The sequence below is a fragment of the Phaseolus vulgaris genome, chromosome 7 (assembly GCF_051622355.1).
Source record: "Phaseolus vulgaris cultivar YP4 chromosome 7, ASM5162235v1, whole genome shotgun sequence".
Lineage (NCBI taxonomy): Eukaryota > Viridiplantae > Streptophyta > Magnoliopsida > Fabales > Fabaceae > Phaseolus > Phaseolus vulgaris.
Window position 1 is genome coordinate 32,993,109 of NC_143504.1, and position 13,913 is coordinate 33,007,021.

At 34.2% G+C, this 13,913-nt stretch overlaps 1 protein-coding gene across 1 annotated transcript; it reads right to left on the minus strand.

Annotated features, from left to right (window-relative positions):
- Positions 1-7,342: 7,342 nt before the first annotated feature.
- Positions 7,343-10,419, minus strand: LOC137817281 (protein SIEVE ELEMENT OCCLUSION B). Its single transcript, XM_068620532.2, has 7 exons — positions 10,108-10,419; positions 9,806-9,874; positions 9,303-9,712; positions 9,114-9,202; positions 8,869-9,011; positions 8,262-8,744; positions 7,343-8,116 (listed from the first exon to the last, which is right to left on the minus strand). The coding sequence occupies exons 1-7, from the start codon at positions 10,309-10,311 to the stop codon at positions 7,517-7,519; spliced, it is 1,998 nt and encodes a 665-aa protein (XP_068476633.1). The 5' UTR covers positions 10,312-10,419; the 3' UTR covers positions 7,343-7,516.
- Between the last annotated feature and the right edge of the window lie 3,494 nt (positions 10,420-13,913).

Here is a 13,913-nt window from a genome sequence, read left to right on the forward strand (position 1 = left end):
TTGGAGTTTCAACATTAGGTCTTTCCTAAAGTGTGGGGGTACGAATCTAGCGCGTAAAAATGCTTTCAAATCGTTCCAAGAGACCATGGGCGGCCTCTTGTGTAGGTCAATGTCCATGAGATATTGATGCCACCATTGCATGGCATAGTCCAAAAATTCTAAAGAAGCTAATCTAACCCTATGCTCATCTCTAACCCCATTTACATTAAAAATTTGGTCAACTTTAGCCTCCCATCCTAAGTATACATTGGGATCACTTTCACCACTAAAACTAGGAAGTTTTACATTAGGAGAACAAGGGCCAGCCACATGTTGGCGCCTCTCTTCATGGTGATGATGCCTTGGTCGTGCATTGTCTTCATAAAAACCATGAGAAGAATGTGAATGTCTTGAAGAATGTCGAAGAGGAGGATGAGGTCTTCTCTCCCTATTTTGATGGATTTCTTCACAGTTTAACTCCAAACTTTGGAGCCTTGCCTCCATTTGTCTTATCACCTCAAGATAGTGAGCATTGGATTGCTTGGCATTCTTTAAGTCTTCAAAAAGGGCTGCCTTTTGTGGTGAGCAAGGTTTGGAGGATTCTCCACTAGAAAAATGAGCCATGTTCAAAAAAATACAAAAACAGAAACAAACAGTGAAAGAAAGTTATTAGACAAATAAAGTGAGATATAGGTTGCTAGAAAAAAGCCTAAGAAAGTACTCAAGCCACTCCAAGAAAGTATTCTGTCCTCAACCAAGTCTTTCTTGTGGAATGGAGGAGCTTCAAATGAAACAATGTCACAACAAACCAACTTACTTAAGAACAAGTCTTCCACAAAACTTTTAAAAGAACAAAAAAGACAAGCAAGAAAAGGTATAAACAAGAAAAGCTAAACCAAAAACAGAAAGCAATGTATGACAAACTGGAAAAGAATATGAATGAAAGACAAAACAAGAAAATAAGGAACTCAATGAATAAAGAAGGCACACCAAAAGAGTCCTAAAGAAAAGTGCTGGAGTAGATTGAAGAAAACAGAAAACAACACGTTTGTAAGAAAACAGAGGAGCTTATTTAGGAATGAAAAACAGTATGATGAACTAACAAAGACATAATGGAAAGTATGTAAAGGAACTTGTATAGAATGAGAATACAAGCATGAACTAAAATCTAAAAATGAAAATGCACAAAGGATCAAGCAATAAACTCAAAAACAGAAAGTAAACCAAAGCAAGAAACAATCAAAGCAATAAAAGTACTACTAGAAGTAATGACAATTATGGAATAACATGACTAAGACAAAACTTGACATGATTACAAAATTAAAAGACATATCACAAGATATAACAACAAGTGAAAGGAAGCTTAAGGTCAGCTCTAGGAAGGAGAGTGCCATTCCAAAAGAGCAGCCATACTCATATGAACAATGAGTGCCATAATCCTTTTCACAAACACTTGGTGTAACAAAAGAAAAACAACAAGAAAACTCAAAATAAATCCTAAAACAGAACGGTAAACAACTTGATTTAAAGAGCTCTTGAAAGTAAAGTGCAATACAACTCAAAATTTAAGCAACAACAAGCCTAGACTCTAGATACCACATGATGTGAATGCAACAACAACAATACATGATTCTTTGACATTCTTAGGAGCAACTTGAGTTGGTCATGAAATGGCACTTTACTTAGAATTGGATCAATGTTCTAATTCAAGAACTCACCAAGACTTTGCACCAAACCAAAGCTCATATGGAAGTCCATATATTGTCAAATGGAATCAAACAACAAGGAATGAAGAACAAGAATTGAAAGTTGGACAGAATTGAAATATACAGCTACTGCACCGAACAGAAAATGAAAACAAAGCTGGAAAACACCATTTCAATCGGTGGAAATGAATGGAAAACACTTAAACATGGAAACTACCGAAAGGAATTGAAAGGAATGAAGGAAGGAACACTTATGGAATGAAGCTTGCTGGATTTGAGACCTTGGAAGTTCAGTCACGCCACTTGGAGCCATGTCCCAAGATAAGTGATGGAATGCCGCCACTTGAAGCTCACCATTGGCACACAAGATGAGGCAAAGGAAGAAGAAGACACAAGGCTCACAATTTCTCTCTAAATTTGAGTATAGTCTCTCTACTTCTGAATTCCCAAATCTGAATTGTACAAGGGCAGCACCTTTATTTATAGCCTATAAGGTGCTGAAATGCAAAGCCAAATGTGCCTCAAATGAGACTCAAATTCGGCACCAACTAGTGCATGGAGAAAGTGTGACTTTCCTTCCTAGTTTGGCACCTCCTAACTCCTATCTACACTCCCCTAGCATCCCTTACTGCTTACACACCTATTTATTACATCCGCACCCCTACTCTACAAAAGAAGTAAGAAGAGCCATCTTTTGATACTCTTGTCCCAAAGCTCTTGCCATGCTCCTAGTGATTCGTTGGGCTTGGGCCCCTTGTTGGGCTTGGGCTTCATGGGCTTGAGCATCCTCTACTTGGTTTCCATCATTTCTTCTGAGGTCAAAAACAAAAACAAAAACATGTTTGTAAATAATTTGGGCTCACTTTTGAGGTCCAAATAGAAAAATACGCTAGAGTAGGTTCACACAACATAAAAGATAGTGTACTTAGCGGAATGAGCTTGTACCAAACCCACTTTTTCAAGACAAGACACCTAAAATTAGGGTTTTTAACCTACCTTCTAGAAGTTATGCCTAAAGTGCAGTTTTGACCATGGTCAACACCCTAGGCAACCCCCCTCCCTTGCCATTTCTATGATTCACCCATCTTGCCCACCAAGGCACCCCTTCCTATAAATAGGGTGTCTTGCCTCATGTATTTTCACATAGATTTTGAATAGTAAAGAAACTCTGCTTGAGTGATTAGTGATCTTGTCTCCTAAATGATTTTGAGTCTTATCTTGAGTGTGTGACATTTCAAGTGGCGGTTCTTCCTCACTTATCTTGGAGTTCCCACCATCCAAGTGGCGTGTTCATTATTGCCATTCTCCATAAGCTTCCTTCTTCTCATCTTTCCAATTCCTTTCCATTTCGCCATTTATTTTCTTCATTATGTTCTTGTTTATGACTTTTTCCATTCATTTATCTTTTTCATCCTTTGCTTCATTTAATGCTCTTTAAATCTTGCAATCATCATAGTAATCACCACCATATTGTGTTTTTTCTTTTGTCCTCTAGAAGTGAACCTTCATACTTACTTAACCACTTGGTTAAGTTTGTGTCCAATGGGGATCTTCTTTGGGTCTCACACCATAATTGCTAAAATCCAAAAACTCATAAACAAGGGTCACCATAAAATGTGAAATCCTAAAAATCAACTCACATCATACTGCAATTAACCTCCCAAAGGTAAAGCCAAATTCCTTTTATGCAATAATTTATTAATTACCCAAAAATATATTACTTGCTTATTATTATATTAATATAGGATTGTTCAATTCGATCTAACTTCTTTTATTACTATAATTATGTTCTGGTTCGGTACAAAACTGATCAATAGTTGTGCATGATCCAACTGGTGAACTATTATTCCAATTTTATGCAGAAAAAAAATTTATGAACTAATGTTGAAAAACCTAAAAATTGCATTATATATATCTCCAAATGATCCAGTTGATGTCATATTTGGTAAAGAACATTCAAGTCGGGTTAGAGGACTATCATATATGGAGCTTGCACTACCCTTATTTTTAAGCGATCCACTAGAAAATTAAGTGGTATGAACTTTGTTTCATCTAGTGCAACTTCACCCAATATGGAGGACAAGGTTGTGAAGATGAAAAAAGAAGCTTACAACTATCAAAAATCAAACACAAACATTGTTTGCCTACATTGCTTATAAACATGATGTTTCATAACATTTCTCTATAATGACTACTAGTTTGGTACAAGCATATGTTAATGAGGTATAATTTAGTAATTATGAAATTACTAAAATTTCTTGTATTATTTTTTAATTTATTTTCATAAACATGTAACTTAATTATATATTATTTTATTTACTCTAGGCACCAAATGTTACAAGTGGTGCCACTACAAAAAAACGTGTATGTAGTGGCGGTTATAATATGACGGTTATTAAAAACTGCCACTATTATCTGTATAATACGACAATTTTATAGCCGCCATAATTATCCTTCAAAATATGACATTTAGAACCGCCATAATTATCTTTCTAAATTAGTGCTCTGCCGCATTTCGTTCCCTCCACGTAATTCTGAAATAATTCCCAAAATTTATTCTCTAAAACCTTTCAAATTCTCTTTCTCTTTGAAAACCTTTCTTCTTCTCCCTGCCACAAATCGTCTTCTCCCCGCCGCTCTTCTTCTTCTCTCTGCCACATCCACCATGTTCTCTATGCAACTCACTGTCCCACTCACCATTTTCTCTCTAGTACTTACTGTCTTCTCCCCGCCGCTCTCCGCCTTCTCTCTGCACATTCACCCTCTTCTCTTTGCAACTCATTGTCTCACTCAGCATTTTCTCTCTGCCACATCCATCATCTTCTCTCTGCAACTCATCGCCCACTCACCATTTTAGTCCCAAGAAAGCCCAATAGTGGCCCAAACATTGAAGTATTCATCTCTCTTCAAAAACCTATTTTCGTCAGCGTTGTCCGCAAAACCCTAAAACCTCCAAACGTTGTCTTGGCAATCCTCTGTGGCTGCATTCTCTAATCACTAAACAATGAGAACCCCCAGAGGCGGTGGGTGCGGTGGAGGTTTCAGGGGTGGTCGCGACGGTGGCGATTTCAAGGGTGGCCACGACGATGGCAGTCGTGGTAGAGGTGGATTTGGTCGTGGTGGTGGAGGATGCGCGATTTTCGCGATGATGGGCCACCTTCCAAATGCGAGGTTATTTTTCTTCCATTACTAACGATTGGAACGAAGCTTATTCCCTTTTTCAGTGTTCCTATCTATCTCAAAAACATGACTTAGATTGGGAAAAATGATGAAATATTCGGCCCCATCAATGAATCAGTGGGTTTCTTTCTTTTTCTTTTTTAACTTGTTGGTTGCTTTTATTTTGGAACAGAGTAGTGATGTTATGGTGGTTTCTTTGTGAACTTGCAGTACTTCCTGATTAAAATGATGGAGGGGATTGTTGCTACCTCTTATTCAGCTGGTGACAAGTTTTACATTGATCTAAGGAAACTGTTACCTCTTGCAAGATTTCTTCCACAATCCAAGTATGGCCTTTTTGCATCTCTTTGCCAAAAGATTAACTTTTATAAGTATCATACAATTAGTTTTCACATTGATGTGTTGTATATGAGATGAATAAGGGTGAAGCAACGCCCAATTATTTTTGTTCATCTTTGTTTCAGGTGAATCTAAATTTTTTTGATTTATGGTTACATGTTTTTTTACTATCCATGCCACATCTTTGTTTTAAGTGAATTTTGGAGTAAGAACTGTTTCATAGGTTGTTTTTGGTGTATGCTATCCATGCCTTAAACAATGTTTTTTCATGATTACTTAAATTAGGAATAAATTGAATGTTTAACTATTATTTAAGAAACAATTTTAAGATTACAAGTCTGCATATTACAAAGGCAATGGAGGATGGAAGTTTTGAAGGGCTTGTGGATCCACTTTTAAAGGAGATTTATGACAAGCAACTAATGGCTTGTATGGTGACTTGTGTTGCATTTAGCACAAGGCACTCAACAAAGAGGTGTCCAAAAATGAGTCAAGTAATTAATAATATCTCTATACATTCATTTCACTTTCCTCCTATTTTAAATCATTAATTTGTCACATGTTATTTTTTCTTTCTCTCTTTTCTAATTGTTGTTGTTTATATAATTTGAATAAGCTTTGTTTAACTTAAGTTATGATGGATGAATTAATGAATTAATTAGGTTGTGAGAGTACTGGAGGGTGATGTGAGTAGAAGTGCTTAGTGAGTTTGGTGCAACCAGTGAATACGACCTTAAACCTTCCATCCCAATAAGTGAACAATCATCTGCTGAATATGCATTGCCAAGAGGGTATGAGCTTTCATGCACACTCCTTAATTCATGCACACTCCTTGGATATATAATATTCTTTTCATTTATTTTTTAAAATTTGAAAATTAACTCTAAACATATTTTAATTAATTTCAGGCACCGGATGATGGAAGTCGTACTTCATCACTGAACCCGAATATTATTGGATCAAGTGGAGGCAACAAGACAAATTAGAATTAGGACTATGACATTAGTTGTAATATATTCAAATAAAATTTACATTTTGACAATTTAGTTTAATTGTTTTTTGGATTAGTTTCACATTATCAACTTTGTTATCTTAATGAATGAATAAAATCATTTCTTATTATTATATTTATCAATTTTAATTATATTATGAGATATAATTTTATTATAAAATTAATTTATCTTATAATTTAATTATATTATGAAATTTAATTGTGTACTGAAATTTAATTATAATATAAAATTAAATAATATTAGGAAATCAAATTATAAAACGAAATTAAATAAATTATTATAAATATTAAAAATTAAATTAAATTTATATTATATCGTATTAAGTGGCGATTAAAACTGCCACTATTTACGTTAGAATTGGTGTACCTAGTTTTAAAATTACGACATTTATAATTGACGCCAATTACACGCTTAAAACCGCCACTTTATATAATGCATAATATGGAGTCTGCTACAACGGTTTTTAATTGACTGCCACATTAAAATTTGTGGCAGCAAGAATTCTGGTGCCACAAACGTATAATGCGGCAGTTAAAAACGTCAGTTTTTACGAAAATAACCGCCGCATTATACACGTTTTTTTGTAGTGTGCTCCATCACCAAATGACATAAGATGATTAAACAAAGTGAAGCGAGACTAATTAGAAAAATCAATATAAATTTAGAAAAATGTGTTATGATATTAGAAATGCTTTTAGTATATTATGGTTTTAATATCAAATCATAAATGAAGATTCATCAATACTCAATGAGATGTTTAAAGAATTTGTTAGATGTGATCTATATCAATAATGATAGAAAGTTCATATATTTACGTAATATGTTAGTCTCTAAGTACAAATTTAATACCATTTTTCTAGAGACAATTTTCTTTATATGTGGTATTAATGAAATGAATAATATTTGATATGCTTGGGTTGGGACTGTTTCATTATTTACATTGTTTGTTACACATATTTAATTGAATAGTAATTCACTTTTATATTATGTTTGTGATATATGATTCTACAATGATCAGATTTTAATACGAGGAACGAATAATGTTATAAGACTAAGTATTAGAGAGAAGTGAATGCTGCAAAAGTAACAAGGAAGAAATTAAAGAAAGAAATTGGACTAAAGAGGGACATATAAAAGAGAAAGTCTTATTCTAGCCCATTGAAGGGGTAAAGCAGGTGGGTATATAGTATATCACACGATGCATAGTAAACAAAGCAAAAGGGGAGCAGAATTTGGAAGTCACATTCTAGCTTTGTGGAAAACGAAACTGGAGCACATACTTGTTCTTCCACTTGAAAGTCAACAATTCAAAGCATCATCACGATGGCAGCACTTGTAGTTAACAGAAGACACCTCCATGACACGGCCACAGGTGGGGTTGGGGCATGTGATTGTACCTATGACACTTGAAGTTGAAGAGTAGGCCTCACATGGTTGAATGGCGGATATCTCTTTTTCCTTGGCATCGTAGTACTCCTTGAAGGCAATGTCAAATCCTTCTCTCTCGAACACTTTCCCTTTCCAATTTTGAAACTCAGCCACAGTCTGGTATACAGCCTGCCCATGATAAAGGTGCTTAATGTTATGCCCTTTGCTCAGAATGGCCCATCCTTGTGGATCTCGTTTCAGGCAGAATAAGCACTTCACAATCTTTTGAATCTCGCAGTCCACAGCCTCTTGGTGCTTCTTGTTCTGCTTCTTCCTTTCCACGCCAATCCAGAAACTGGGAACACTGTTGTTGGGTTCACTCTTTCCCTTCCCCAGTTGATAGTACTCTAGTATAATATCCGCACGCTGAATACTCTCGTTCATTTTTATCTTTGACAGTTCGTGTGTGAAGTTTTGGATCCATGCACTGTTGCTACCTCCATAGATAAAGATGTATCTGTTCTCCTTAACCTGATTCACATCGTAAAATTCAAGTCAATCATTATAGGATTTTTGTCCTTATAGTGTTAGTTTTTTTTTTTTTCTACTTTAGTACCTATTAAGAAATGCTTCTTTAATGTCATTTTACTGACATAAACTGAAAAGGGTAAGGTACCTGCAGTCCAGGTGTTGCTTTTAAGATTAAATCCCAAAGCCACTTCCATTTTAGAGTAAGTTCTTCACCATCAGTTTTCCTGAAAGGGAAAGCCTCTATCCCCCATTCAAAGATCACGTCCAGGGCGTTTTCATTCATTATGGTACCTTTGGGGCTCAACAACGGGGCAATTGGCTGACTCTCAAAATTCAACCTTTCTCTATCTTTTATTATCTTCAACCCTGGTAGCTCGTAGAAGTATTCCACCACGTAAAATTTGATGCCACTCTTCAAAGCTTTGAACTGTTCCCTGCTTCCCTCGCTCCACTCCTCCACAATGGGGATCCACAATATCTTAAAATCCTCTTTCTTGAAACCTTTTGCTTCTTTCGGATCCTCTTGCAGTCTGTCGTACATTGAATTCAAAAGCGAAATCTCATCTTCCACGCTGTCCAGACCCGAGATGAAGAGCAACACGTGTTTCAGCCTGAGCACTTCAATGCCCTGTTTGTGGCATAAAAAAATCAAGAACACAACATAATCACTCAACAAGGTTTCTCTCCATCTATAATTAGGTTGAAACAAATGCCAGTTAATACTTCCATTGCAACAAAAGTAACAAACTAACCTTTGTAACTAGGTTGCTCCCTTGAAATATCTTGGGATTCTCAGGCCCCTTTTGTTGAGAGTAGATCAGAGCCTTCAAAAGGTCCACAATATCTTTAGGCCTGTCAAAGATGTTCCTGATGATAACGTAATCTCGTACATTGCCTGAACAAATAAAGACAAGCTCTTACTATACCCTTTTAACAATCCTAATCAGCCTCCAAACTCTTAAAAATTTAAAGAACCGGAAACAAATAATTTATGAACCTATTTGCACACTGCAATTGCCAAGATGCGTTGTCAATTTGTCAACAGCAGCGGAAAGCCTGAATCTATATTCTGATAACTTATAGCTCCTGATCAAAACAAAGAATACAAGTTATATAATAAGATCAATGTTTTTCAGTTGGAGTCTTGAGTTAAAAACTTGGATGAGTTGAATTGATGAAAACTTACGATACGCCGACAAGGTTGCCAGTGGAAGCAACAGTGGCAGCAATTGTCCAGTATACAACGACAAGGATGGCTTGGAAGGCTTCTGTCAAGTCAGGCACGTCCTCTGGATCATAACCATCAGCAGCATACCTTGCCCACTCTTTGATTTGCTCAAACACTGTCACTGTGTACGTGACAAGTTCGGCAACAGCAGACACATTCCTGCTCTGAACTTGATTCAGCTGTTTCAACGAGTTTCCAAGCACATCGTTGGGTTGAAACTGAGAAAGGTGCACGAAACTCCCGTACTCCAAAGACAGAGCAGCTATTGTTATCAGCGCTTTCGCATCCCAGGAGTAACATTTTAGATGTTGAAGAATCCACATTGTTGTCTGGTGTACGCAGTGTGCAGCACCACGTGTGGATATCATCTGTGTCACCGCTTTTATATATGTGTCAAATTAAATTCTAACCACACCTATTAGATTTAGATCATCTATCATAACATGTGCATAAAAATTAACCTGGCAAGAAATCAGCTTCAGTGTAACGAATTCTGGTTTGAAACTGCTTGCGGAAATCATAGATTGACTCTGTAAAACAATTAGAAAGTTAAAACTCAGCTACTCTGTTAAATAATGGATATAGCTTTTCTATATTACTATTTTGTACAACTTTGTAAGAAAATATAAGGGACATCAAATTAAAAGACTTGTAATGATTAATGAACGATGGTATTTGTATTATTGAAAAACTGAATATGATATTAAGGAACGTTAGAGAAGGTTAGAAATTAAAAACAGGTGAGAAAATGGATGGGAATTACCCGAAGGACAATGTTGGAGACAAGGTTGTAAAGATTGTCTGTGTCGCAAATTTCATCATCATTGAGGTGAGCTAGATAAACAATGTCGAGGATCTGATCGTCAGTAAGATCAAATGGATTGGGCAAAGAGGCACGGTGTTGGATGGAAACTGTGCCACTTTGAGGGATCAAAGCGGTAGTTGAAGTTCCATTAGACAATGCCATGGTGATTCAGTGTGAGAGTAGTATTGGTTTGTATTTGAAAGCAAATTATGCTTTGCCCTGGCTTTGGTGGTGATGATGCTCAACTTATATATAGGGTAGAGTGCGTGTGTGTTTAAACTCGGCATAGTTACTTCCTTAAGCATAGAGATATCTCAACTCAAGAAAAGAAAACAAAAGAAAAGAAAACAAAAGAAAAGGGACAGAAACAGACACAGAATAATATGTAAAGTAGCTTCTGATACGGTGATCTCTAAACGTGAAACATGCTGCAGCAATGTGGAGTTCACAACATGCCCCTCCAAGTTTCTGAAGCTATCTCAATTAACTGTGACATCACTAGACTAAGGATATAATTGGGATTTTGTACAAACTGCAGGGAATTTATTTATTTTTCTTGTGTCTCAAGTTAATACGGCCAAACTTTTGCTTTTGGGAAAGATACATATAAAAATAAAAATGTTATATCTTTCCAGCTATGATTAAATGTTATGGCCATTGTTACTTATTTACAATAATTTTTTTTTATATATATTCAAGAATGTATAAGGTTGTTTATATGAAATTCTTATTAGTTCACATAACTTTTATAGGTAATGTTATTGTTTGATTTATACTAGTAATTTTGAAAATTTTATAACAACTTTTAAAGCAAACTATGGATTACGAGTTTATAACAATGTTTCTTTTGTGCGAGTTATTACCATCTCATAGTAAATAAAAAAAGGTAAAAATATCCATACATAGTTGTGTTTTTTTACATTAATCAATATATATACCTATTAAAAAATATAAATTGGAAAAGAATACAAAATATTAGGCTGGATGGGAAAAACTCAAAATATAGTTTAAAAATATAAATATATATTTGTTACAATTATTTTATCAGTAGAACTTTATTTAGATAACATTAATCATTAATGTCAAACTTTATGTTATACATTTTCAAAATGAAACTACAAATAAAATGTTGAAATACTAAAATAGTTGTATTTATTATAATTAAATGTATCATCTTTAACTTCGTTTACATGAAATAACATCTATTGAAAATGTTAGTTATTAAATGATATATATCCTCTTTGATTCTCAACAAAAAAATATCATGCGATTTAAAAAATAACATAGTTACAAAGTCAAACATAATTGATAACTAATTGGATTGTTAAACATTTTGAATTAATGAAAGGTTAAACAATAGTTCTTTTGTAAACAAATGAAAATATTTTTTCCTTTGGTCAAAAAATTATATTAGATTTTATACTAATTTCCTATAGTAAAAAAATTACATTAGATTTTATATAACTATTAGTCTAAATTCTTATTAAAAGATAATATTTATTTTATTTTAAATTTTATAATAAATATTACACAATATAATTCTAATTTTAACATTGACACACATAATAATAATTTGATTTTACGCACTCTTATATCCTTATCCAGTGCAACATAAACTGTAAAAATTAATGACTAAGGTGCATTTTAATCCATAACTGACATAAGTATTTAACAAAAATATTTAAAATATACATGACATAACTATTTGCAATAGAAATCGATTAAAAATAATACTTAGGAATATATTATATCGTTTAGGGGAAAAACCTAACCAAAACCTAACCAAAACCTATAAAATATATTTCCCACCCTAACTTTGAATACTATAAATAAAAAAAGACTTACACATATCCAAAACTCACAACAAGATACTTTTGACTATATCATATCCAAAGTTTAAATGTTGAAGATTAAATTTAATGTTATTTAAATTATAGACATATTTATAAGTATATTTTACAATAATTTTATATATTTTCAGACTTATAATTTCTAAGTGAGTTTCATCTCTCTCTCAACGTATATCTTTTTTTTTTTAAATTCAATAAGACAATTAGAGAGAGATTTTTTTTTTTATCAGCAATGAATAAATAAAATTAAAGGGGATACTTCAGGGGTATCCCAACCCATATACAGTAACCAGAAGTGGAAACTCTCCTTTATGGTTGGAGCAAAACAACCTTAAAGTGAGAAAACCCTACCCAAAAAATAACCAACATCGGCAACCACCGATTACACATATGGCGAACGCCGCTTCATCGATCGGCGATCCTGTTGGCCTATGGAGAACGCCGCGTCACCAACCGGCGATCATGTTGATCTTTGCATACCTACGACGACCACCGACTACTCAAGGCGACCACCGACTACAATTGAGAGAGATAATAATATTTTGAGTGTAATGTGGTTTTTATTTCTTTAAAAGAAATCAAATTAGGTTATAATTCTGAAAAATTGTGTTTCTTAATTACTTCATTTAATTTAAAATTATTTTCTGGTGTATCTTCAGACGGTTTCTAATGTCACTCAATTCTAATCATAACTATTTTGAAAATAAATAAAAAATAGAGAGATAGAATTAAGACAAGAAAAATTAAAGATTAAAATTGAATTAAAAAACTGAGAAAATCCATCAATATTTCTTTTGTTAAATGCTACCTACCTAACAGAAAGCTGTGTACCATGCACGTTTACATCAATTCGTTACCAAGAAGACAACAATAACAAGCATAACAAGGGTAAAAAGGTGAAACCAATGGTCCCATGGAAAATAGCATAGAAAAAGAGAATGCTTTGCAAAAAACAATACGGTTACAGACATGAGGGTTGGAAATAAAAGCTTAAACGTTACATGCAAGATTTATTTTTGTTTCTTTATCATCAACTTTCTCTGTTATAAGTCAGTCAAACATTAACATTTCTGTAACAAGTTTTTCTTTAACGTTATTCAGTGTTCTTTAAGTTTGTTTTTTTGCTTTTCTACTTTGTTTCTTTCGTATATTCTGTGTAGTTGTTAATTGTTGAAAAATATATATCATGTTACCAAAAATAAAATAAAATAGGGTTAACTATGTTTCGCAGTAAAGAGTACAACGGCTAGAATTGTGGGAGATTCGTACACAATGTGAAATATATATATATATATATATATATATATATATATAACTTATTAAGCATTTTGAAATAATTTGTTAAATGCATCTTGAAGACAAATGGTATCCCATACTCTCGGTTATGTTGAACTCTTTTGAATTCACATCCGGTTTTAAGGTGAATATTTCTAAGAGTAGATTTGGTGGGATTGGGGTGGAGCAGTCGAAGATTCTTTACTTTGCGACAATTCTAAATTGTGAGGTGATGAGAATTCCTTTTAAATATTTGGGGATGCCTTTAGGGGGATGTCATAAGAGGGGTGAGTTTTGGGATGAAGTGGTTAACAGGGTAAAGAAAAGGCTAGGCAGGTGGAAAGGAAGATTTATCTCGATGGCAAGGAGGATATGCTTAATTAAGTCAGTCTTGTCGTCAATACCATTGTTTTATCTTTCTCTATTCAAGATTCTGTCTATTGTTTTAAAGAAGATTGTGAGCCTGCAGAGGAATTTTTTGTGGGGATGGGGTCAGATGGAAGGTAGATTGTCTGGGTGGCATGGGATAAGGTTTGTAAACCCAAGGAAGCAGGATGGCTTGGTATCATGAATGTCAGGCAGTTTAATTTGGCTCTGATGGGAAAATGGATATGGCGTCTGAAAACGAAAACAAGGGTG

Coding starts and splice junctions, on each gene's coding strand:
- LOC137817281 (XM_068620532.2), bottom strand. CDS start 10,311: ATGGCATTGTCTAATGGAACTTCAACTACCGCTTTGATCCCTCAAAGT. Junction 9,875..10,107: donor TCTCCAACATTGTCCTTCGG/GTAATTCCCATC, acceptor ATTGTTTTACAG/AGTCAATCTATGATTTCCGC. Junction 9,203..9,302: donor GGCAACCTTGTCGGCGTATC/GTAAGTTTTCAT, acceptor TGTTTTGATCAG/GAGCTATAAGTTATCAGAAT.